The following is a 27,611-nucleotide window of genomic DNA, read 5'->3' as shown; positions in this document are numbered from 1 at the left end:
AAGACATGTAAGTAATGTGGCCTGAGGTTAGCATGAGTAATGAGAGCAGGGAAGATATGTTTGTTTCTATTTCCTGATCTTCCTACAGGATCAACTAATGGGCAAAGGAAAATCTAGGCTGGCAAGAATTAATTCTGCCAGCTGGGCACAGTGGCTTCTGCCTATAATCTGTACTACTCAGGAGGCAAACACAAACACTTTATAGCTTAGCAGCCGTGAATGGATGCAGTGGGGGTGCACAGCCCTTCAAAATGTTTTGGTTAAATTTTGGAAATGACGTAGTCTCACTTTTCTTCTAAGTTTACAGCTATTAATATTCTTGAACATCTGTAGTATATGTGTCCCAAGAGGAGGTCTAGACCTATTCTGGTTGTGTGTATTTGGTTTTGTTTTTGTTTTTTGGTGTCGGTTTTGAGGTGTGAACTCAAGCCCTGGGCATTGTCTCTGAGCTTCATTTGCTCAAAGCCTAGTGCTCTACTGCCTGAGCCACACAACTCCACATCTTGCTCTTTTGATGGGGGTAGTTTTTGGAGATAAGAGTTTCATAAGCTTACCCGCCCAAGCTGGCTTCAAACTGCAATCCTTAGATCTCAGCCTCCTGAGTAGTTAGAATTAAAGGCATGAGCCACTAGCACACAGATCCTGTTCCAGTTTTTAAATACTTGTCTTTTTGTATGTCAAGGCAACAGATCTTTATGAAGACATTAAAAACTGGAAGAGCGAGAAAGGGAGAGAGACAGACAGAGAGACAGAGAGAGACAGAGAAAGACAGAGACAGAGACAGAATAGTAGAAGATAATCTTACTACTAGAAGAACTGGAGTGTGACTCAAATGATAGAGCACTAGCTAATGAACCAAGGTATCAGATACTAAGTTCAAGTCTTGAACAACAACAAAAAAAGAACAAAGAAAACTAGTTTCCTGGGGTTGGAGACATGGCTCAGTGATAGTGTCTGCCTCCTAAAGTGGCTTACCCAGTGTTTTCTCAGCCCCTTCCCTAGCACTGAACTCTCTAATGAGACAAACAGTCTATTACATGCCAGGTGAATGTAACAAGAGATGAACTCAGATCAAGCCAATAAAAGCAGGGCTCAGATGCCAATCCATATTCAATGTACAGTACTTGCCAAGTGGAGTTTCATATTTTAAATTCTCTGTTCTCCTTGTCCAGATAGCAATTCCTTGTTCATATGCCTGAACTGGTTTTCCCTCTAACAGTCCTTCTGTTAGAAGAGCTGAGGACCTGAGAAAGAAAGGTCTTCTACTGACTTTTCTCAACTCATCAGTGTAAGTATGGGCACAGGTATTCCATGAACTCATTACAGCATTGACAACATATTATTAGCCTCAATGAGCTGTTGGTGAATTCTTTGGTGTCACTGTTACTGCTTTATTTCTTTTTTTTGTAAACTTGATGTACAGAAGGGTTATAGTTACATAAGTAAGGAAAGGAATATAATTCTTGTTGAACATTGTTACCTCTCCCTCATTTTCTCCTGCTATCCCGTCCCCCCTCCCAAGTCCTAAAGTTCATTTCCAACATAATATTCTGTGGGGATTACTGTTGCATTAGTTCACCCTTTGTCCTTTGTCCCCACATCAGATAAACATATATAATACAAAGAGTACGGAAATCAGAAAAGGACAATGGGGTGCAAATCAAAGGGGGAAAGAAAAAATGAAAGAAAAAAAACAAAGAAAAGAAAAGAAATAACTGCATACTGTATGCTAACAAAAAGTAAAACCTCTTGTTTCCACATCTTATACTCCATTTTGATTAGTATCATCCTATAAGGTCATATTTTCATAGCTATTGAGATATTATGATCTTCTGCTAGGACTATCCTTAGATATAGACCAATTATTACAAGTGAGGGAAAATAAGCAACTTATGTTTCTTTGGGTCTGGCTTACTTTACTTAATATGATTTTTCCTAAGTCTTTCCATTTCCTTATAAGTGTGGCAATGTCAATCTTTCTAATGGAAGCGTAGAATTCCATTTTGTGTATGTACCACATTTTCTTGATCCATTCATCCTCTGAGGGGCATATGAGTTGATTCTATACCTTGGCTATGGTAAATACTGCTGCAATGAACATACCTTCACTAGATATATACAGACAAAAGTCTCATAACTAAAATATACTTACAGCTAAAAAATTAACCCCTGCCCAAACAAATTCTCAAAGATAACCACCCCATTAATAAGTGGGTTAAAGACTTAGAAAGAGACTTATCTGGCCATAAAAAATGCAAATCAAACTAACTTTGAGATTCCACTTCACTCCACTTAGAATGACTATTATCAAGAAGATAATAATAACAGATGCTGGTGGGGATGTGGCCAGCAAGGAACACTACTACACTATTGATAGGAAGGTAAGCTTGTTCAGCCACTCTGGAAAACAGTATGGAGGTTTCTCAAAGTCTAAACATACAGCTTCCCTATGATCCAGTAATCCCATTCCTGGACATTTACCCAATTGACCTCCAACAAGGCTACACTAAAGCTACCAGTACGAATGCTTTATTTCCCTACCCATTTCCCCTTCTGCTTAGATTGGACAGCTCTTCTTATATACCCTGTCTTGGCTCCCTGGTCTTATGAAGATACACATCACCATATACGTGTATGTGTTTATGTGAATGTGTATATCACCATATATGTCAAACCATATAATATATGTCTTACCTTTAAATTGAAATCCCTTTGTATAACTACTTAAAGACAATTAAAAGCAAGTATTTATTTAAAAAAAACATGCAAACAAAAACACAAAAAAGTCACCTTTAGTGTGAGTCAGCATTCTTCTTGGGGCACCTTAGCTGTGATTTGGTTACTGGTGGTTGGCAGAGCATAAACACTTCCTGTAAAATTTTCCTTATGAAAAAATGCAGATCTCCTCTCTTTGCTAGGTCAGCTAGGCAAAATAATTTATAATTGGATATCAGCATGCTTGTGAAATTAGCAGTTATTAAGCATCTGTAACCCAATCTGACTAGCCTAGAAGAGAATTGAGCTCACTGTAATGTTTGATTTTTTTGAGTGTTTAACAATGCAGCATCCAGAGATCAAGCAAGTCTAATAGATAGATGATAGATATAGATATAGAAATAGATCTATACATATATGTCACTCACTATGTACTTAGCCTCAGTCTTCTACTTTTATAGACTCCTGTACTCTTGCCTTATAAAGCCTAAAATGAGCTTACACTTTCCTTTTAGTTTTTCTTATGAAATGTCGTCAACACATGTATGCTCTCAGAAAGTAGTTCATGGTTTTGAGAATTTACATGTGAATACATCTAAGGGGGAAGATATTTTTGTTTTCAGACAGAATATAAAATGATGTAATAATGTAATGTAACTACCAAACAAATATGTGTCATGTGTCTTTTCACCTTCATTCTTACAGTAAAAGCTTTCGTCTGAATTTTGGCTATTTACATACATAGTAAGACTCAAAATTTAGTCTGATGAGCCAATTTTATATTGTACAAAGCTTGATTTTCAGGTTTTTTGTTTGTTTGTTTGTAGTTACTTGCTTTTTTAAAGTGATAAAATTTTATTGGTTTCTCTGGCCATACTGGATTTGAAATATGACATGAACTTCCTCAGATCTCTGTCTCCTGAGAAGCTAGGATTATAAGCATGAGCCACTGGCACCCAGTATCCTCATTTGTTCAAAACACTATCGAAGATCACAAAGGGTATATGTGTCATCTTTAAGTGTTTCTAATATAGAAATTAAATAGTAAGTGCATTCACACATTTGAAATCTCAAAACTATTTGATATTACTTACCATAAATATATTTAATGAAAAATGTTTTAAAAAGTCAGGCATAAGAAAAGTAGCATGCATCTTCACACATAATGTCTGTCATAATAAAAGAGTGCTAAGTTTTCATATCTGATTTTGTGTTCAATCTGTTACAATATGGTCAAGTAGTATGAAAAAAATCCAGTCTCACACAAGGCATATGTAGTTTTAAAAGAAGATAATTTAATTTAATCATTTCAAAGGCTTCTCAGATAATTCCAAATATTCTTGGACACTACGCCAAGACTTAACTATGCCAAGATTAACTGCAATATGGATCTTAAGTTGTATTGGTTAATTTTGTTCGCCATCTCTAAGGTTAAAAGCCATTGTTCAGTCTTGTGCTTTCAATGGATCGCTTACCCATTCATGTTTTCATGGACCATATTACCTATTCACCTATGGGTTGTTTGGAAAATATTATATAGAAGTCAACATTTTGTTTCATTACGCAATATCCAATTAAAAAGCCTACTTGTTCATACAACAAATCTTACTTTAAAAAAAATTAAAAGGGCCTTTAAGAGTTGGGAAGCTGTCAAAAACAGTTACAGATGTAAGTTTGCCCAAATTCCAATTTTTGCTTAAAAGCTCAAACTTTTATCCTTGGCAATAAATACAGTCAGTTGTGTTCCTTTAAGTGACAGCACTCTCATTTCAGTTGCAAGAAAATGCCTGCCAAATTCTAAGTCTGATAATCATGGTTTGTAAGTCATTCTTCCAAGGAAAGCATGCTGTTCCATGAGCACACTGGCTAAGTCATTCAAATACAAAAGACAGCACGGGGCTTTTCTGGGAAGTGTTCATCACATTTTGGTTTGGAAAAGCCTTAATACATATTTCCTATCCCATCCTAATAAAAATTAAAAAGAAATATCTTTAAGTATTGAGATCTATACAAAAAGAATTTTGTGGAGCTAAGAGCAGCTCATAGTGAAGAACAAATGTACACTCTGGAATCACTGGTTTGATCATAAGAGAAAAAACAGCCATCATGGCATTAAAACATCAGTGAGAATATCAATACAGTAAAATAGGAAAATAGTACATTGCCATTTAATGAAAGTAGCTTTAAGGTTGTAAATCACTAGACAGTGTCTCAGGACCCTGGGGAATCTGTGGGCCACAGTTGGAATTCAAGGTTTTCTTAGGAACCACCCAACTTCTATACCTCTCTTCTTTCTTCAGAACAGTTGCAATGATAGTGTTTCTGCAAATATGTTTTCCATGAAGTTCTTGCTTAGTAATCCCTGAAGCATTAGTAATTTTTCCATAAAATTAAAATTTCTTTCACTAACAAGAACCAGGCTTTCACAGACTTCTACCTTCCCAGTTGATTAACTTACTGTGTTAGCTAAGCACCTTACATGACAAATTTTAATGTGACTTACTATCAATCACCACAGAAGTTTTGGCTTACTTTCCCAGTTTGAGCATTCAACCTTCCTTTCCTCAAAGTGAAAAACAAAGCTTAAAACCCACCTTCCCTCATGTTTCCTTCTAGATTATCACTTTCAAGTTTTAAACATTGACATCATCGTAAATCTCTTTGAATCCCCTTTTTCCCTCTCTGCTTACACCCTACTCTTTAACTCTTGTTTCAAGTTTATTGCTGCTTGTGTTTGTAGTTTTGTGAGATTTTTTACAATTAGTTTAATACGTTTGTTTAAGGGCTTGTCACTTATTATTCAATGTAATATTTAAAACAAATAGTACACTATATGGTATTGGCATTTTTGTTACAGAAATACCAGCACTTCTAAACATAGCTAGAAAATGAATTCTTTCCAATGTGATGTTCTCTGGTATGATTATGTAGCACCAGTCTCAAAGGATGAGACTGAATAGATAGGGCCAAACAAGATTAGGTGTCAAAATAGAGAATTTAGTCATCTTGTCTGCAAAGAATAGGAGTATGTGTTCGAAAGAAAAATCATTAATATTCTCATGAATAGTAAAGAGCTAACTTTCATAATTGGAATCACTTTGAATAATGACAATTTGAGTTATAAATAAACGTTGAATGCTACTACATTGAAAGCCTTTCCTCTTATCAAAGTCCATACTCAATTCTAACTTTTTCTCAACACTTGAAGCTAATATAGTATGTATCCTAGCAATGGGACAGACATCACACTCATTCCCCACTGTGCCCGCTGAGGTATAAGTCCACTAGTTCTAATGGGCTCGAGAAACAAAGTTCATTAATTAAATAAGGGAAACTGTATGTTTCTGTGAGTGCACACACACACACACACACACACACATGTGCACACACACTCGTGCTGGTCTAGGGCTTGCACTCAGGGCACTGAGATTTTTTGCCCAAATTTAAGGTTCTATGACTTGGGCCACAGCTCCACTTCTGGCTTTTGGAAGTCTAGTTGGAGATGAGAGTCTCAAGGATTTTTTTTTTTTTCTACCGAAGCTGGCTTCAAATTTTGATCCTCAGATCTCTCAGTCTTCTGAGTAGCTACAATTACAAGTTTAGCCACCAGTGCTCCACCAATAATGAAATTCCACACAATTATTAGGAATTCCAGTAGTACATAAAGCACAGTAATTACAGTCAGTATTTCTCATTTGGTAGAAAGGCTACCAAAGGCTTTATAGTGATAAATATTATCTCAGTATAATTTTCAGTCCACCAACCACAAAAATCATGAGAGATTTTTAGTACCTGATGATTAAAAAATGTTTTTTTCCTATCAAAATCTCTCTAGTTCTCAAGTGCTAAAATCAGAAATCCCTCTAATTATTATATTTCAAAAGAAAAATATTCTCTATGATATGGAAAAATTATGTAAGGGAATCCACTATAATTTATTTCAGTTCTTTCTAAAGACTCTCACATAACTTGCCATTTGAAGGCAGCACAAAAAGTAATAAAATTCAGACAGACATTTAGACTTTCCATACAATAAAGCCACTCAAAATATCAGTTTAAGTTTGTATTTACCCCTTTGGCTCTTTTCTTTAGAGCATGTACAGTGTCTAGAACATGGTTTACACCCCCAATAATTATTGCTGAGTGAATCATAAGTAATTGTTTGCAGATTAGAAGAGAGGGGAATGTATTAATTGTGCTTTTCAAAGAAAGCATTCTAAAATACATCCCACCCAAGTAACACAGAGAATAGAAAAAACCTGGCGAATGCCACATGCTGTTCTTGAACCACTGCTGCCTCAACCCTGGCCCTCATTCTAAATTAAATTACATGGACAGGTGAAAAGAGTCTCCATCTTTGGTTTCTGAATCTTGATAGCTTTTCTGTATGCAAGCCGAGCTCTAATATTTGTATCACAGACCCTGAAGAAAAGATAATAAGGGCAGCACTGTATTATTTTTAAGAGAAAAATGTCAAGAACAAAAAAATGAAAATGTCAAATGACTGGTTGATATACTGTATTACTTACCGAGTATTTTCTTGGGAGAAATGACCAAGTGATTTACTAACAGCTTTACTGGACAGTCCTCAGATCACAATGCAGATGAAAATAAAATAGGAATCTGTTTCATATTTACTCTTCCTTATATATTTGACAGATGGAAGGGAAAAATAACACACAATTAGTCTACAAAAAAAACATAGGCTTACCCTGTTGACTCTCATAAGACTGGGCTGTCCAGAAGTTCCTCAAGAAGAGTACATTTCAGCTACTTCACTAACATGTTTAGTCCATAAATAGTAGATGCATATTCATAAAAATGAATATTAATCAAGAATATTTCTTCTAACAATGGAGAAATTTCCAGTGAATAAACAATATTTAGCCCCAGCTAGGTAACCATAGCTCACTCCAGCTAGTCACAAAGGTGGGGGCAAGGAGGTGATGTTGAAGTGATGACATGGATCGAGATGCATTCATTGTACACATAAACGGCTTTGTTAAATGACAAAAAATTAAATAAATTGCATAAAATTAAGATAAGTAAGGGAAGATGGGTGGGTTGCACAGCACTAAATAGTGTATAAGGAATTTTTATGACTGTCCTTGAACATTATTTTGCCTAATCTCCCACTCAGTGAAGAATTCCTTTTATATGTCCTGACAGATGGCATTCTAAATATCATTTAAATGTTTCAATAAAAGAAAATTCTCATCAAAGCCTGTTGCGTCATTGGTTATTAAGACCAACCTTATGTTGAACTGAATTATTTACAGATTCCTAGCACTGATTGATTGTTGCCAAGCATCACTGGTATTATATAGAATCATTATTCTATGTTCCACATAGAAGGTCCTTGTATTTGAAAGTACATAATAAGTCTCTGACTAATATCATTGTATTATCTAAACATTGATTTCTTTCCACCTTATTCATAGACTCTTTTGTTCCAGACCAATTAGACATTCTATACACATTCCAATATGGTGAAGATATGTATATTTGCTCATTAGTATAGATAATTCAAGAGACTATGTGTTGTAGGCACAATCATATGAAAACAGCACCTGTATGTAAATCCTTCTATTGCTTTAACGTAAGATTTTATGTGCAATTTTGGCATCTCTATCATATCAAATCACATTTAGTTGTGGTTAGTTTAAAACATTCACATTTTTTTTCTACATGAGAAAATTCAATGCCATGATTATATTTGTAGAAATGATTTCTAAATCTGTAACAGAAGATATTCAGTTTTGAACCAGTCAGGATAATTTTGAATTATGCTCTGTCAACAGTGATATTAGTTTCTGGTTGGGTAAGATTTATGCCATCTGAAAATTTTATAGATATCCTTTCAATTTCTTAATCTTAGTCACAAAGGGAAATAATGTCCACAGAAAGGTATAAGGCATGTCATTAGGTAACTTTTCTATAATAACCCAGACCATATTTCAGTGGTATTAATGAGTTATCCAACTAGCTATAATCTATGGAATGATGTGATTATCCTCCATAAATGACACCATCTTTTCCACAAGAAGATCATGTTTTGCCTAAATTTAAATATTTCATGTTCTTGGCATTCTCTACATCTGCCAACTATTTCTTTTTTAAACTGTTGGTCCTTTATTAGGAGTGTAAAAAAGGTCCATGTCAGGAGGATGAATTCATCAATATTTTTCTCATGACCAAGTAACATAAAGGGAACTAGATTTTGACAACTTTGCTTAAATAATTTCATATTAAGTTGAAGCCTAACCTCCTGAAAAGTGACAGCCCATTCACATTCACAAAGCATAGGCAAAAATTCATGGTCTCTGGGGAAGAAATACAAATAAAACCTGTTGGGGTTGGGGATTTAGTTGAATGGAAGAGCACTTTCTTGGAAAGTACAAGGCCCTGAGTTTGGTCCTCAGCTCTGAAAAAAAAAGAAAGAAAGAAAACCTATTCATCTCTGAGAAAAGGTAGTAAAACAACCTGCCTCCACTGTCACATATTGGACAATAAAGCATGAACTCTTCCCCTGGGAAAGAAAACGGTCATGTGTCCAGGACAGATACCAAGAAGAGTGCTAGCTAGCATCAACTGACAGGGAATAGAAAACATTCTCTTGACATAAGGCAAGCTATTTTTTTAACTCAAGTTTGCCTGCTATAGGGAAATGTTTAAAATAAGGAAAGAGATGATAATAAGAAAGAATTGTTACTACTAAGAAAAAAAATTTTATAATTAAAACTATGGTAGCCAGTTGCCAGAGCTCATGCCTATAATCCTAGCTACTCCAGAGTCTGAGATCTAAGGATCTCGATTCAAAGCCAGCCAGCAATGGCACAAAAGTCTGTGAGACTCTTATCTCCAATTAGTCACTAGAAAATTGGAAGTGGTGCTGTCTCAAGGGTAGGGTGATAGTCTTGAGCTGAAGAGCTCAGGGACAACACCCAAGTTGAGGGGTAGGGCACTAGCCTTGAGCTGAAAAGCTCAGGGACAGTGCCCAGGCCCAGAGTTTAAGCCCCAGGACTGAAAAACAAACAAACAACAACAACAGCAACACAAAAAAATATGGAAATTGCAAAAGAATGAAAAACAAATGAATACAAAAATTAATTCCAGAGGTTCTAAATAGTTCAATAAGGAAAAGAAAAAGAATAAGTGTAAAGAAAGAAAAGTAATGATCCATGAAGAAAACTCTAAAGAAACCTTAAAGAATCTTTGAAAAAATCTTTGAAAAGGTTAGAAATCCATATTAGAATAAAAGAATTTATTTTTAGTTTTTATATATTTTTATTGTAATTAAAAGAAGGGTTACATTTCCTTACAAATGGGGAGATGTTGTTCCTTCTGACAGCAGCATAGAATTCCATTGTGTATAAATACCACATCTTGTTGATCCACTCATCAACTGAGGGGCATCTGGGTTGGTTCCATATCTTTGCTATAGTAAACAGTGCTGCAATGAACATCGTTGTGCTAGTGGATTTAGTATATCCTTGTTTCTGGACGATTGAGTAAATGGCAAGTAGTGGAATTGCTGGGTCAAAGGGGAGCTCTATGTTTAGTCTTTGAGGAACTGCCATACTGCTTTTCATAATGGTTAAATGAATTTGCATTCTCGCCAACAGTGTAGTAATGATCCCTCCTGGCCACATCCCCGCCAACATCTGTTCTTATTCGATTTCTTGATCATGGCCATTCTAACTGGAGTGAGATGGAATCTTAGAGTTATTTTGATTTACATCTCTTTTATGACCAGAGATGTTGAGCATTTCTTCATGTGTCTATAGGCCATTTTTGTTTCTTCTTCAGAGAAGTCTTTGTCCCATCTTTTAATGGGATGCTTGTTTTTTTAAAGATTAGTTTTGGAGTGATTCAATTTTTTGAGCTATTGATATATTTTAGATATGAGGCCTTTGTCTGTTGTCTGGTTAGTGAAGATCTTCTCCCACTCTGTAGGCTTTCTAGCTAGTTTGCTAGCTATGTCTTTTCCCATAAGAATTTTTTTAATCAGTCATGTTTCTACAAGTTAGCAATGGACCACAAAAAATAAAAACAAATTTAAATATGATTGTATAGCAAAATAATTATATCACATAATTTCAGTTTATATGTCTGTTTTTCAACATCCAAGAAGGCCATTTTAGACTGGAACCTACTGTTTCCCAAAATGTAAATGGAAGAGTAAAAAATTTCTAAGAGTCTGAACAATTACTGCAAAAGAAAATAAACTTTGAGAAACTTTGTAGAGTCATAATCCCTAATCAAATGTCTTTCATTTGTCTCATACTATAAATAAACTCAAATAATTCATGGGTTCCTTTGTGGTTCTGAGCTCTGGGAATTAGCCAGCACAGTTGGAATTCCCTTGTCCTGCTGATGGGAATGAGAACCACATTTCACCTTGCAAGAGGCTGATCATATGCTTGCCAAGGGCCCAAACATGCTTGGTAAATCAATAGATAAACGGTGGAACTCACTAACCATTTTAAATGAACAGTAAAGGGAAGAAAGCTAAAGATGTACAAGAACATGGATGAATAAGACAAAAATTACAATTATCTTGGTAAATTTAAAGGATATTTGAAAAAATTAGATTTTCTCTGGTGACTACTCTTAGAAAATAGCAAAAGAGGTGGTGGGGGGGAGGGTAATGGGTACCAAGACATGTGAAAGGGTATCAATGTATGTGAATTAATGCACCTTCTACCTGGCAAATATCATGTAACCCTTTTATTAATTACAATAAAAATATATTTAAAAAAGACAAGAAAAGAAAGGTAACAGATCAAAACATCAGTGTTAGAGGGAACACAGAGCCAAAGTATAAGGAAAATCTTCAATATATTTGTACTTTCTTTAAAAAAAAAAAGAAAATAGCAAAAGATATATCAATTTTCTGAAATTGATCTATACAGTAATCACAAATATAAGTGAATATTGAAACAGCCTTATATTTCCTCATTTATTTAAATTCTCTTTAAAAAAAAGTTGGCTTCTGCAGTAAAAACTAAATTTATAAACATTGAAAAAATAACCAAATATTTATATTTACAAAAAATATAAATAAAACTGAGTTCTGTGAATTTACCTATAGTACCACAAATTTATTATAGTGTATGTGTGTATGTTTGTGTGTGTGTGGCCCATAAGAAATTAGGAAATAAAAATGAGACCTTACAGCCACTCTTTTTTTAAATGTTATTTTATTACCATGGTAATGTTATATAGGGATTACAGTTACATTCGTAAGGTAGTGAGTACATTACATCTTGAACATTGTTACCCCATCCTGCATTTTTCTCCCACTTTCCCTCCCCCTACACTCTCCCAGGTTGTAAAGTTCATTTCCAGTATATTGTCTTGTGAATATCGTGGTTACATTGGTTCGCTCTTTATCCTTTGTCTCATCTTCCTGTTTTTCACCTTCCCTTCCTTAATTCAAATAACCAAATAAATGTATACATAATACACCAGGAGCTAAAGTCAGATACAGAAAAAAAATCAGGGGATAAACCAAAAAAGGGGGGAAAAAGGAAAGAAGTAACTTCACATATAACAATCACAAATATAAACTTCTTGTTTCCATATCCTAGAGTTTATTTCACTTAGCATCATCCTATGTGGCCATATACACATACTTTTGAGCTATTGTGGTCCTCTACTAAGAAAATCCTAAATGTATATTCATTATTACAAATGAGGGAAACCATGGAGCCTATGTTTCTTAATATGATTTTAGCCAAGTCTTTCTTATGACCACCTTTATGCATGCACTGCTTCTCAAATTTAGTGTGCATCAAGATCACTTGAGAACTTTTAAAAATAAATTTAATTCCAAAATTCTGCAACATATGTTTTATTTTTATGCATAGTTTATTAGCATCAAGTATCTGTACATTTTGACAAAACAGCATTAATAAGGAATTGGAAAGATTTGGGAAAAAATCATATTAAGTAAGCCAGACCCAAAGCAACATAGACTCCATGGTTTCCCTATTTGTAATAATTAGTATTTGTCTAGGATAGTCCTAGCAGAGGCTCACAATAGCTCAATAGCTATATAATATGACAGAATAAAATGGTGTTAATTGGAATGAACTCCAAGATATGGAAACAAGAGGGTTTCTTTTTTGGTTGTTTTGTTTGTTTTTTATGTGTTCTGTGAAGTTCTTTCTTTTTTCTTTCATTTTTCCCCTTTAGTTTATCCCCTGTTGTCACTGTTTTTTGGGGGGGTGGAACCCCATGTCTTTTATATATATATATATATATATATATATTTATCTGATTGGAGGAAGAGAAGAGGAGTCATAAAATGGTAAGACAAAGGGCAAAGAATGAACCAATGCAACAGTGATATTCACAAGACCCAAAGTTGGAAGTGAACTTTACAACTTGAGGTAGAGGGATTTAGCGGGAGTGGGGGTGGAGGAAAGTGGGTGAAAATGAGGGGAGTAACAATTTTGACAAGAAATGTACTCATTACCTTACTTCTGTAACTGTAATCCCTCTGTATGCCACCTTTATAATAAAACAATTTAATTAAGTTAAAAAGAGAAAAGTTTGGGCTAGAAGAGTGGCTCAATGGTAAAGCTGCTGCCTAGCAAGCATGAGGCTCTGAGTTAAATTCTCATCACTGCAAAATCGTGACAGGATTCAATATTTTCCAGACATAAATGAATATTTAAGGAAAACAAATGGCACATACCCACATAGGACAGCAATAATTTCAAAATATCTTTTGGGTTTTTTTATGTTCATGTTTTATTCCTGTATTTTTAATTTAATAATTATATTTTACTGTTGGGGTGATGTCACATAGTTGGTACATTACTTCTTGAACATTGATATCCCTTCCCATGTTTTCTCCCACTTTCCCTCCCCCACCTCCTCCCAATCATCTTGTTTTTCCCCTTCCCTTCCCTATTTCAAATAAGCAAACTTATATACAATATACCAGGTAACACAGTCAGATGCAGTATCAATATGAGATTAACCAAAGGGCAACAAAAGAGAAGAGAAATAGCATAATACATTAAGAACAACAATCACTCAAGATAAAGCTCTAGTTTCCATATCCTAGAGATCCTTTAATTTAATCTCACCCTATATTACCTAATGAATCTAGGTTTTGAGCTATTGTAATCCTCTGCTAGGAGAGTCCTAGGTATGTACTAATTATGACCATTGAGGGAAACCATTGAACCTATGTTCCTTTGGGTCTGGCCTACTTCATTTAATATGATTTTTCCAAGTCTCCATTTCCTTACAATGGGGCAAGGTCTTCTTTCTGATGGTAGCATAGAATTCCATTGTGTATAAATACCATATCTTCTTGATCCAACCATCTACTGAGGGCATCTAGGTTGGTTCCATATCTTCACTTTGGTAAATAGTGCTGCAATGAACATTATTGTGCTAATGGCAGTAGTATGTCCTTGTTTCTGGACGTTTGGGTAAATATCAGTTGGCATCATTCTTTATGGTTGTATGTACATTGTTACTGAGCCATTGTTATTCTCTGCTAAGAATAGCCTAGAGAAATATTCTAGTTATTACAAATGAGAGAAACAATGCAGCCTGTTTTTGTTTTTGTTTTGTTTTCTTTTGTTTTTGCCTCTGGGTTACTTTTACATGATTCTTCCAAATTTTCTATTTCCTTATGAATAGGGCAATTAAATTCTTTCTGATGGCAGCATAGAATTCCATTGTGTATATACCACATTTTCTTCATCCGTTCATCCACTGTGGAGTATCTAGGTTGACTCCATATCTTAGCTATGGTAAATAATACTGCAATGAACATGGTTGTGCAGGTGGCTATAGTGCAGGCTGATTTGTGGTTATTTGGGCAAATGCCAAGAAGTGAGATTCCTTTGTCATAGGGAATCTCTATGTTTAGTCATTTGAGGAACCTTCATACTGCTTCCAGAGTGATTGAATAAGTTTAAATTCCCACAAATAGTGGCCATAGCCCCACCACCATCTGATTTTACTGGTTTTCTTGGTAATGGCCATTCTAAATGGGTGAAGTGGAATCTCAATGTTGTTTTGATTTGCATTTCTTTCTTTTTTCATATATTTTTATTGTAATTAATAAAAGGGTTACATTATATTCGCCAGATAGAAGGTGCATTAATTGACATACATTGATACCCTTTCTCATGTCTTGGTCCCCATTTCCCTTCACCCCCACCCCTCATCTTGTTTCTCCCCCCTTCCCTATCCAATTTTATAGCCACAGATGTTGAATATTTCTTCATATATCTATTCATTATTCCTGTTTCTTCTTCAGAGAAGTCTCTCTTTAAGTCTTTAGTTGTTAGCCCATTTATTAATGGTATTGTTCCTTTAAGGATTTATTTTTAGGAAGTTTAACTTTTTGACCTCTATGTTTTAGATATGAGGCCATTGTCTGATGTATAGCTAGTAAAGATCTTCTCCCATTCTGTGGGCTTTCATATTCATCTTGCTACCTATGTCCTTTGCCATGCAGAAGTTCTGCAGTTTGATGCAATCCCATTTATACAGCCTTCTTTGACTTGGTATGTTTCTGGATCATTACCTAGGAAGTTTCAACCTTTGCCAGGGAGCTCTGATGTTTCCCCTATTCCTTCCTGTAATATTCGCATGGTATCTGGTCTTACATTGAGGTCTTTAATCTATTTGGAATTGATTCTGGTGCATAGTGATATGTAAGGTTCTAACTTCAGTTTTCTGCAGGTATATAGCCAATTCTGTCAGCACCATTTGTTAAAGAGCGTATCTATCTTCCATCCTGTGATTTGGCTTCCTCCTTGGAGATTAGGTGGCTGGTCCTCAAGCCTGTTTTTGTGCCAGTACCAAGCTGTTTTTATTACTATAGCTTTGGAATAGTGTTTGAAACTTATTATTGATATTCCTCCAATACTGTTCTTTCTGCTAATGATGGTTTTCACTATAGAGGTCCTCTATTATTTCATATGAATTTTTGCATTAATTTTTCTATATCTTTGAAGAATGTTGTTGGGATTTTAATGTTTATTGCATTGAATTTATAGACAGCTGAATTTATAGATAAATGCCTTCCAATTCAGGAGCATGGGAGGTGTACCCACTTCCTTAAATCTCCTTTAATTTCCTTTTTCAAGTTACAAATTGATTTTTAAAATAAGCTTTTATGTCTTATAAAATTTATCATTTTACATGTTTCCATTGTCTTAGATTGGGGCTAATCAACTGAGTAACCAATCACTGCCCCCTAGTAAGACTAACTTCATTCTTTTGACAAAAATTCAATGACTTGTATAATTTGGTGGTTTTCTCTAACATGGTTCTTGCTTTTTACCCAAAACCCTATCAGCATAGCTAAATCACAGTGATTTCGTCTGTGATAAAAATCAAACTAATCAGTGCTGAGACCTCTTTCTGATTACAATTACAGCCCAGTGAGATGGTCCGTTTTGATCCTGGGCTGTCTGCTCCATCTCCCAATGGCTTCAAATGATAAATGAACTTTTAAAGAAGGAATGAATCATTGTTTCCTCTACAAATTGCACAGGACATAAAAATACATCTTTAAAGAATATGTCACTTTAGAAAGTATGAAAAAACATGGTTAAGTGTAAACCACAGACTTTGCAAACATATATAGTATTTGCTGAGCAAGTATCTAATAAGAGTACCTGCAAACATACAGTAAATAAAGCAGTGATTACAAGAGAGTCCAAATGAATAGATGGCCAAAATGCAACCTCCGTTCCAAAATATCTGTTTATATTTTCACTTTCAGGGTAGAGAGCAGGTCTTTGGAGCCTTTTGTGAAGCTGGAACTCTCATGGCTCAGGTTTCATGTTTCACTATTTTCCCACTTCATAGAACCTCGTCCAGTCTAACAATTGGTTCTTATTTTTCTGTTAGTGGTTGTTTGGCCATTGTGGAATGTTCATATATACACACATTTTTAAACCTATTTTAAAAAAAATCATATGAACACAGTTCCTACTGTGTCTCCCATAATAAATCATATTCATGAAAAAAATGTCCTCTCCCTCCCTCATTCCCCTTTTCAGTTAATTTCACCCTTCACTCTTCCCCATATACATACACTTCATCTTTCTCTCCAATCTAATCTACTTTGGTCAAATTTACTAAGCTGTCAGGCCAAGATTTTTGAAAAACAGTTTCACAAAGCCAGAAAACTACATTGTGAACAAAGATATGACAAAAACTAGAAACATCTGGTTCTCTGAGATTCTCCCCAACATCTTGGTTGATGTTTACAAAATGTATATAAGGGAATTAATTTTTATAGACAAGAGGAATTTGTTATGAAAGAGAAGTATTGATTTCGGTCCAAGTCAGAAAATCCAAGTTTTCAAAAACACTAATCTGAAGCACTGTGGCTTGCTTTTATTTGTATTGCTTTTATAAGGTTAAGTAAGTAGATAGGTTTCTCAAATATGCTTTTTTCTCAATGAATATATAGAATTAATATACAGAATATACTCAATGAGTATACAGAAAATACTAGTTTCACCTTGATGCCAATGAACACGTGATTGTTCTGAAAATTCCAACATTTTAGTGAAAATTCACCAAAACAAACTGATATGTATTCTTAAAGGATTCTGTATCATTTGCACAAATCATTAGTCAAAGACTGTAACTCATTAACTCATGTTCCTCTAACTCAGAAATTTCATAGGAAAGAGGGTAAGCTACAACATTGTATCTTTCCTTTGGCTAAAAATGGAAATGCAAACTTACAAAATTCCTCTTTAACCTCTCTTACTTCCGTTTGTGTTGGAAATGAAATGCATGCATCCATGTTATGATCATCTAAATCTATAATTTTGCACAAGTCAAATAGATGGCTTTGATTTCCATAAGCAATAATTCTGAGAAAATTCTTTTAGATTGTGTATTTTTTAACCTGGAGTTCATGAATAGCTCTGAAAAGATCATACAAGTTATCTAAATCTGGACAACTATGTGTGCATGCAGTTACAGTTGTTCTGGACAGAGATTCATAGCTTTCATTTGATTCTCAAATAACTCTATAACTCTCTCAAAAATTATTAAAAACCATTTACTTGTAAATTAAACCAACCCAGGTGTCAGTAGCTTATACATATAATCCTAGCTACTCAGGAGCCTAAGAACTGAGAATTCCAGTTCAAAGCCAAGCCATGCAGGAAACTTTTTTTGTTTTTTGCCAGTTCTGGGGCTTGAGCTCAGGACCTAGGCATTGTCCTTGGGCTTTCTCAAGACTAGCAGTCTACCACTTGAGCCACAGCCCTACCTTTGACGTTTTCTGTGTATGTGGTATAGGGAATCAAACCCAGGTCTTCATGCATGCTAGGCAAATATGCTACCATGCGCCCAGCCCCTGAAACTCATATCTCCAATTAACCACCAAAATTTCAAAAGTAGAACTGTAGCTCACTTTAGAATAAATTGCTAACCCTTGAGCACAAAAGCTGAGTTTGGGCTCAGAGTTCAAGCCTCAGGACAACAACAACAACAAAAAAAAACAGACCCAGAGACCCAATGCGAGGAAGGACCTAACCAAAGATGGAAGAGGCATGACCACCCTCCTTAATTAAAAGTCCAGGGCTCTTCCCTTTTCACCACATCATCCAGCTACAAGAAGACACAGAGCCTAATAATGTAGCTCAAAATGAGCATGCTGCCTAACTTGCAACTACCAACTACTTTCTTTTAAGCAAATTCCAGTAGTGAACAACACTATTCTTTCATTAAAAGCAGAGTCTCCATACCCAGCTATCAGTGGCTCATTCCTGGAATGCTGTTTACTTGGACGGCTGATCAGAGGATGACAGTTAGATTAGAAGTCAGATTATACTGAAAAGTTCAAGAGATTCCTTCTCAAGCCATTGCTAGACACATTCATGCACATCTGTCACCCTAAACTCTATAGGAGGCTGAGATAAGAAAGACTGTGTGGTTCCAAGCCAGACCAGGCAGAGAAGTCCACAAAACTGCATTTCGACAGACCAAAGCTGCTTGTGGTAGTGTATGCCTGTCACACTAGCAACAATAGAAAGCCTAAAATAGGTAGATGGTAGGCTAGGCTAGATACACAACCAAGACTTTATCTTAAAATAGCCAATGAAAGGCCAGGACTGGGAATGGATCATGCTTCAAATGATAGAGCACTTGACCAGCAAACATGAGACATTGAGTTCAAATCTGCCCCCCTCCAAAACAAGGACAAATACCACAAATAACCTATGTCTTATATACAATATAAGTTAGATGGAAATTCTTTATCACTGTCAAATCTAGAAAACATATTCAGTGCTACAAAGTTCCTTTATAATGCAAACTTAATTTGTATTTCAGTAGCGCTTGTTTATTTGTCTTAACTGACAATTACAGAAAGAAAAGGCATCTTCATTTAGTACTGTCTTTTAAAACAACAGCGTAAAGATGAATGCATGTGATTTCATTCCTGTACTCTTCTGGGAAGTGTCTTTTCAAAACCTAATAATGTTTGTATTTCTTTATCTTTTTACAGGAGCATTGTTTTAAACCCAGCCTATTTCCGAAATCATCTTCGTCAAGCAACAGTATTTAGATGTCTGGAGAGATATTCAGAAGCTGCCCGGTATGTTTGTTATAATTTGTGAAGATTTATTTAAAGTTAAATTCATTTTATTCTCAGATTCTGGTAATCGTGTAATAGAACTCTCCATTTCTCTTTTGGAATATTATTTTATCCAAATTATTGTCTTATAAATGTCAAGCCAACAATTATTGAGTATCTTTTTTTTAATTAAAGCTATTCCATGTACATAGCTCTTAGCACAATTCAAACTTTCCAGCCACAAGGTCACCAACAATGACGGGAAAACTTCCATAGATGTTGGAAGTGAACTTGACCTCTTGCTCCTGAGGATGTTTCTAGTCCAGACTGTCATGACACAATTCTGTGATTCTTGAGTTCTGGATATGAAATCCTATCCCATGAAAGGGATCCCAGAAGTCCATTTGTAAGAGACATGGCACCAGTTAGGTACCACCAAGATTTATTAGAAATACCCCCAGAGAGCTGCCTCTTGGATGCTAATATGTGAATGAGAACCTTGAAAAGCAGTTCCTAATATGCTAATCCTCAAACCCCACACTTAGAGTAAAGGAATACAGGAGTTATATAGCATCTATTCTCCATCCTACCCTTGAATTCCTTCTCACCTGTGACAAGTGAAGCTTTGTGTTGTTATTGTTGTTCTGAGATCCCCCTCATCCCACTCCAATTCCTTTCCTTGGCAAACCCCCTCAGAGTACAGAAGCCTACTAATTCTCGCTCCTCTACTTCAGCTCTCTAGGAATTTGGCAAGATAATGGGGATCTTTTTAGGATTAGTCTAAGTATTCACTTTGAAATTAGAATCCAGAAGCTACATGGAAGTTATAGGGATTCCCTACAATTGACATTGTGAGATATCACTTATACTTGTGTAAGATGGTTCCAGGACTTGTCTGCTGTCAACTCAATGATGAGTATTTTCTCTCACTTCTCAATCAGCCAACCAATACAGATTACTATCTTTTGACCTGTGTATGACTACCACCTTTGAAGAATTAAATTAGGTCTTTACTACTGTCTTTTTCCTATACTATTTTTTTTACAAATTTTCAAATGTGTTTTATCTCATGTACTCACATCTAACTTCATATACATATCATTTTCTCTGGCTGACTTACCCTTGGCTCTTACTTTCTACCCATATCCCTGACTAGATATGGGAATGGAGGGAAATGAAACCTCCTTTAGTCCCATAATTGAAAAAAAAGAAGAGTTTGCTTTTAATTGTACAAAATTATGGGCTTCATAGTGGCATTTTCATACACGTATATAATGTCTGTCGATTATATTTACCCCACAGGAAGGATTTTTATAAAGGTCACTACCTACAAATAAAGCTGAACATCTTTGTTTCAACACAGTGATTTGCAAAATAGCACTCATTAAGAGAGGGCTAACTAAAATATCTGAATCCAGTTAAAAGACCAACAGAAGGCTAGATACAACTTCTGGCCTAGGTTGAAACTAGTACAGCAACTGAAATTGGTAGGCTTGTAAAGGCTTTAAAGAGCAGGAGGCAAATAATTAAGGAATTTAAAGGAAGCTGGTTGTTAAACCAGAGCATAAATAAATAATTCTGGGAGACTTAGTTTTGTGAAAATGAACAAATGCACATTTGTTTCAAATTTTTATTTGTTCTTACAAGAGTTAACTCATAGCAAACCATCTTGGTAATGGGGTGAGGTAACGGTGGTTATAGTATTCTTAATTTAGTTTGCAGTAGAAAGAAAACAAATTTAATTTGATCAAGTCCAGTTGTCTGAGTCAAAGTAAAGCCAAGAAATTTTCATTAACTTTAAAAACAGTAAACAAGTAGTGTGAAGTGCAGAATTCATCTGTATTCGCCATGTAACATGGATATTCCATAGTGGTATCTGTTAATGTTTGTTTGTTTGTTTATTCAGAGAGTCACTATTATTAATCCTCAATTACTTCAGATTCACTGTATGGCTTGGGCTAGTCTTGCACTTTCAATCCTTCTACCTTAGCCACTTGAATACTGGGTTTTTGTTGTTTTTGACAAGCATCTCTTTGCAGTAAAATAGCTGTATCTTCTCAATATTAGTTGATCCTACTCCATGAAATAATTTCTGAAAGTTGGTAGTTATGCTGGTGTAGACTTCCTAATGAGGAAGCTGATACAATTACTACTAGGTACACCAGTTTTCATCTCAGTTTCCTTGGCAATTACATTCTTCAATATAAAGTGTACATCATTCACTCCCCATGCTATAAACAGTGAACATATCTTAGTGTCTTTTGGGTATTAGATTTCTAAGGTTAACCCATACATATGGCACTCATTTTTATCGACCAAACTCTTGAGGATTTGCCTAATTTGCTTTAGTCTTTCCACAATCACATTATATTAAAACTCAGTGGTAAAGTCAACACACCAAAGTTATTTCTTCTGGGATGTCAAGTCATCCTATTTAGGGTATTGACAATCATTACTGACTATGAAAGAATGCCATTATTATGTAATCTGGGAAATGCAAAAGTTGTGATTTTCAGTAAAGTGGAACAGTAGGTGTCTCATCCATAAGAAACAATTTATGAGCACACTGGAAATTTGCACATCTGAGATTGTCTGAACTTGTCTACCTTTGCCTAGAAAGAGACTCTTGTTAGAAAGAGGCTCTTGTTATGTAGGTGAATACGATTCCAGCACAGGCTCTGAGGAGGCCAGGCCTCAACCAGAGAAACTTCAGGAAATGCTATTCCTGATGGCTACATTAAATGTATCAATCAGGTTTTTAATAGTGTGTTCTTCTAGTTTATATGCCAGTGTCCTTTCCATGACAGCCCACTAAAAGAGAGAGCAAGAGCACATAGACTGTAGAGAATAAATAAAAGTAAATACCTTATCCTGGTTTAGGAAATATATTAAGGAGACAATTGGCACTGGCTAAATTGATGAAATCATATTTTCTACCACAAAATGAAATTAAGATTACTATATAACCACCTCCACCTCACCCTACCCTCAAAACTGAGCCACCCTGGGAAGTCTTATCTGAAACAGCAAGTTTCTTTACTTATTTCTTCACTAGGAATCTGCTAGTATTGGAAACTTAATTCCCAGGTCAGAAGATGTTGTAAGGTGATGCCTTTGGAACTATTATGAGGTCTTTAGGTCATGAGAGCAAACCCCTCTGAATAGATGAAAGCCATTATCACCAGAGTAGGCTAATAACATGGCTGATCCCCGATAAAAGGTGAATTCAGTACATGTGTGAATGCTCTTGTTCTCAAGGCATTGGCTACCTTCTACCATGGAGTGGAGCAGCAAGAGACCCTCACTAAATGTGACCTTTGATCCCCCCAGCCTCCAATCTCCAGTATTGTATTCACACTTAGTTCCTTCCTTTCTGTACATTATTCAATTATTCAGTCTCAAGGACTTACATAAAATGGACTACAACACTGCATAAACATTTATTTATGTTACATGCCTCTCTGTTCTTCACTCAAGATTTCTTCCTCCCTTCTAAGGGCTTGTGTGACAGATAAAAACAGACTTCTTTTCTGCCTTTTGGTGCATGGATAAGCCGTTCTGAATGGATCTAATGCAGGTGTAAGTCCTTAATTTTCTTGCCATTATTTAACTGATTATTGATTATATTTGATTTTCTTTTACCATTTAATATGAGACTATGTGGGAATTTCCTTGACATGCACTCTACTATGTTTTCAGATGCAGTTAGTTGCTGACTGTTCTCCAAGAGAATCTGAACGGTAGAGGTTAGTTTAGTACAGACCCAGACTTGGTAGATTTCCTGAGAGTCAGCAGAAGCATGGCATTGTAGTTTCTCCTCCCCTACTACCTTCTCCTCCTTCTTGTTCTTTTTTTTCAAAGTGGATCTTTCTGGGAATAATGCATATATAAATGGCAACCTGACAAAAGAGCAACCCCCAAATAAATTGAAGTGTTCAGAAATCTAGTGACATAGAAACAAAGTTTCCAAAGACAAGCAATTGCTCTGAAGCAGAATCACAGCAGCATGCAAGAGTAGACCATGTCAACTTTCTCTGTGTCATGGAATTCCATGATGTTAAATGAGATTATTAAGTATCTTGCAAACAAGGAGAATATTCTGACAGGTAGATTCCACAAAGATGCTGCTCAAAAGTTATAGCAGTGTTGGGAATTGATTCTACTCAATAGTTTAACTTAGTTCTAATTCAGTTAAAAGTGCAAAAGCCATTGATGAGTTGGGTGCCAGGGGCTCATGTTTGTAATCCTCACTGCACAGGAGACTGAGGTCTGAGTATCGATATTGAAGCCAGGCCAGGCAAGAAACTCCATGAAACTCTTATCTCGTATTAGCCCCCCAAAATCCTAGATGTGGGGTTATCATCTCCTTGAGCACAAAAGCTTAAGGAGAGACCCCAGGACCTGAATTCAAGCCCCGAGATTAGTACAAAAAATCTACTCATATGTCAATGCAGAAGACTCAAAATGCATAACAAATAGTTCAGGCTAAAAGAACTTCATAAATGTTCACTCAAATAGCCTGGGGGTAATTTTTAATCCATAAACTGGTCATCTGTCCTAAGGACATCCTTTCTTCTTGTTGGAGATACTTTGCCATTGTAGAAACAGCTTTCCTATTATCTGATTTTTTTTGCCAGTCCTGGCCTTAAGCTCAGGGCCTGAGGACTGTCCTTGGATTTTTCTCAAGGCTAGAGCTCTACCACTTGAGCCTCAGCACCACTTCTGGCTTTTTCTAAGTATGTGGTACCAAGGAATTGAACCCACTCTACCACTAGGCCAAATCCCAGCCCCCTATTATCTGATTTTGATGATAAGAATTGTATATGTTGGAAGATTCTGTGTTGGGAAATGAATCAGATAATTCCACCATCAAGTGACTTAGTGTTACCTAGATAGTACAAAGCTCTATGAATCCTAAACACTTTGAAAACACTGAATCTTGGTGTATTATGTCTAACACTGACATTAATAAAGATAGATTTAGTCATTTTCCATGGCATAAGACAAATAGCTCACCTTTCAATTGCAGCTCCTCCAATTTTCAGGTAAGGGGTGGTTTGTGGTTTCAAAGGGAAAATATGAAGGTTCAAATATAGGACAACTTCAAATTCATAATGATCTTTTTTGTATTAAGGACCTGAAATTGCAGAATAGCCAGGTGGTAGTGGTTTATGCCTGCAATCTTAGCTACTCAGATCTGAGGATCTAAGCCTGGGTAAGAAATTCCAGGAGACTTTTATCATTCATTAATCAGCAGAAAGCAAGAAGTGGAGCTGTGGCTCAAGTGATAAAACACTAATCTTGAGTAGAAAGGCTCAGAGACAGCACACAGACCTGCACACACACAAACACACACACACACACACACACACGTAGACACAAACACAAGTTGCAGAATTATAAACATATAATCTTAAGAAAATACCAATTTTAAGATAGTGTTAGCTAAGCATAGCATGTCAAAGTTGCACTTTTTTGACATCTTTCAAATTATAAATTACCATAAGAATAGAGGTTTAATGATTTTTGTTTTTTTTTACCAAAAAAATAGGGATTTTTTTTTTATCAAAAGGGGTTTAAACTCAGATCCTGGGTATTGTCCTGAAGCCTCTTTGTGCTCAAGGCTAGTGCTCTACCACAGCACCATTTCTAGCGTTTGAGTGGTTAATTGGAGATAAGAATCTCAGTGGGGGGAGATCGGCAGAAGATGGCAGCAGTTCAGTGTGAGTCTTTCTGAGCTCTCACCAAGATACCAGTTCTAGCATTGTAGGGGAAGCTCATACCCAAAGATCCATCCTAAGTAAGCTTTAGCACCACAGACATCTTAGTCAAAGAGGAGAAAGGCAGGAAACCGGCGCAAGAAGACAGCATGGAGAGGCACTAACCACCACAGAGACAAAGCCTCCCTCCAGTCCCTGAGCAGACAGCGATCTCAGCAGCACAGACCCGCCGGCTCCAGACAGAGCCACACAGAGCCTGAGCAAGCCCAGAGCCATCACCTGGCCATGCACAGACCTGCCAGCTTCACGGAACCAGAAAATCCAGCAATTTGTGAGTACCTCTGAGAAGTTTCCACTTCTGCTCCCAGAATGGCAGTGGGAAGGAATCCCTTCCCCCACCAGCCAACAGCAGCGCCATCTTGACTGCTGGCAAAGACCCTGACAAACAAACTGGAGCCTGAGCATTGGTGCTGGCAATCCATCATTCAAAAGGGCAAAGGATTTCCCAGAGGCAGCTTAGCCTGATGGCCACCAGCTGCACTAGCGGAAGTTCCTCCCCTTGAGCAGGGCTGCACTCCTGGTAAACAAAGCCAATCACAGCTCCACTGGTTTTTTTTCCTGCCCAACCAAGCAAACTGATCAGAAAAACCACAAAGCCAAATTGCAAGAGAAAAAGACTTTTTGAAGTGATTGGATCCAGAATTTAGTGGAGACACAAGTTTCCTATCCCATCCCCTCCCCCGAAAAAAAACAGAAGTATACCCTTTTTCTGTTTTTTCTTTTTTTATATATATTTTTATTGTAATTAATAGAAGGGTTACATGCTATTTGCCAGATAGATGGTGCATAAATTCCCATACATTGATACCCTTTCACATGTCTTGGTCCCCATTTCCCTCCCCCCAACCTCGCCCCTCATCTTGGTTTCAAATAACCAAATACAAATATATATCAGGTAACAAAGTGAGATACTGTAACAATATGAGATAACCAAGGGACAGCAAAAGAGATGAGAGATAACATAGTACATTAAGGACAACAATCATTCATTATATGGCATTTGTTTCTATATCCTAGAGATCCTTTCATTTAGTGTCCTACTATATGGCCTTTTGTATCAAGGTTTTGCTCTATTGTAAATCTCTGCTAGGAGAGCCCAAGGTTTCTACTGATTATGACAAATGAGGGAAACCATTGAGCCTAAGTTCCTTTGATTCTGGCTTACTTCACTTAATATGATTTTTTCTAAGTCTTTCCATTTCCTAACAAATGGGGCAATGTCATTCTTTCTGACAGAAGCATAGAATTCCATTGTGTACAAACACCACATCTTGTTGATCCACTCATCAACTGAGGGACATCTAGGTTGGTTCCATATCTTTGCTATGGTAAATAGTGCTGCAATGAACATCGTTGTGCTAGTGGGTTTAGTATGTCCTTGTTTCTGGATGGTTGGGTAAATGCCAAGTAGTGGAATTGCTGGGTCATAGGGGAGTTCTATGTTTAGCCTGTTGAGGCACTGCCACACTGCTTTCCATAGTGGTTGAAGGAGTTTGCACTCCCACCAACAGTGTAGTAGTGATCCCTCCTGGCCACATCCCCTCCAGCATCTGTTGTTATTAGTTTTCTTGATCCTGGCCATTCTAACTGGAGTGAGGTGGAATCTTAGAGTTGTTTTGATTTGCATTTCTTTTATGACCAGAGATGTTGAGCATTTCTTCATGTGTCTATAGGCCATTTTTGTTTCTTCTTCAGAGAAGACTCTCTTTAAGTCTTTGGCCCATCTTTTAATGGGATGGTTGTTACTTTGGAGATTAGTTTTGGAGTGATTCAATTTTTTGAGCTGTTGATATCTTTTAGACATGAGGCCTTTGTCTGTTATATGGTTGGTGAAGATCTTCTCCCACTCTGTAGGCTTCCTGGTTAGTTTACTAGCTATGTCCTTTGCCATACAAAAGCTCTGCAGTTTAATGCAGTCCCACTTATCTAGCCTTTCTCTGATTTGTTGTGATTCTTGGTCCTTATTAAGAAAGTTTCGACCTGTGCCAAGGAGGTCTAGTGTATCTCCTATACCTTCTTCTAAAGTTTTCAGAGTGTTGGCTTTTACCTCCAGGTCTTTCATCCATTTGGAGTTAATTCTAGTGCAGGGTGACAAAGAAGGATCCAACTTTAGTTTTCTGCAGGTGCTTAACCAGTTCTGCCAGCACCACTTGTTGAAGAGGCTATCTTTCTTCCATTCTATTTTTTGGGCTCCCTTGTCAAAGATTACGTGGCCATAGGTCTGGTTTACTATCTGGGTCCTCAGTTCTATTCCATTGGTCTTCAGGCCTGTTCTTGTGCCAGTACCAAGCTGTTTTGAGAATTATAGCTCTGTAATAGAGTCTAAAGTTTGGTATTGAAATTCCTCCTGCGCTGTTCTTTCTGCTAAGAAGTGTTTTTGCTATACTGTGTCTTTTATTATTCCATATGAAATTTTGGATTGCCTCTTCAATTTCTTTAAAGAATGACATTGGGATATTGATGGGTATTGCGTTGAATTTGTAGATAGCCCTTGGCAAGATTGTCATTTTCACGATATTGATTCTTCC

General features: G+C 36.3%; 1 protein-coding gene and 1 long non-coding RNA gene across 2 annotated transcripts in view; one reads left to right on the top strand and one right to left on the bottom strand.

The window, feature by feature from the left end:
- LOC150068929 (uncharacterized) overlaps positions 1-7,353 on the bottom strand; it is a 35,073-nt gene extending 27,720 nt beyond the window's left edge. The window contains exons 1-2 of the long non-coding RNA XR_016537131.1: positions 7,245-7,353; positions 7,046-7,137 (exon numbers count right to left, since the gene is read on the bottom strand). This is a non-coding gene — a long non-coding RNA (uncharacterized LOC150068929). The remainder of the gene's footprint in view (positions 1-7,045; positions 7,138-7,244) is intronic.
- Positions 1-27,611, top strand: part of Spata16 (spermatogenesis associated 16) — a 228,129-nt gene that overhangs the window by 88,880 nt on the left and 111,638 nt on the right. Inside the window, exon 4 of the mRNA XM_090342277.1 lies at positions 19,235-19,324. Within this exon, the coding sequence (XP_090198403.1) occupies positions 19,235-19,324 (90 nt within the window). The remainder of the gene's footprint in view (positions 1-19,234; positions 19,325-27,611) is intronic.

Source organism: Megascapheus bottae, chromosome 1 (assembly GCF_031878675.1).
Source record: "Megascapheus bottae isolate mThoBot1 chromosome 1, mThoBot2.hap1, whole genome shotgun sequence".
In the NCBI taxonomy this organism is placed as follows: domain Eukaryota; kingdom Metazoa; phylum Chordata; class Mammalia; order Rodentia; family Geomyidae; genus Megascapheus; species Megascapheus bottae.
Note: the sequence above shows the minus strand (reverse complement) of the source record. Positions and strands in the feature narration are given on the sequence as shown.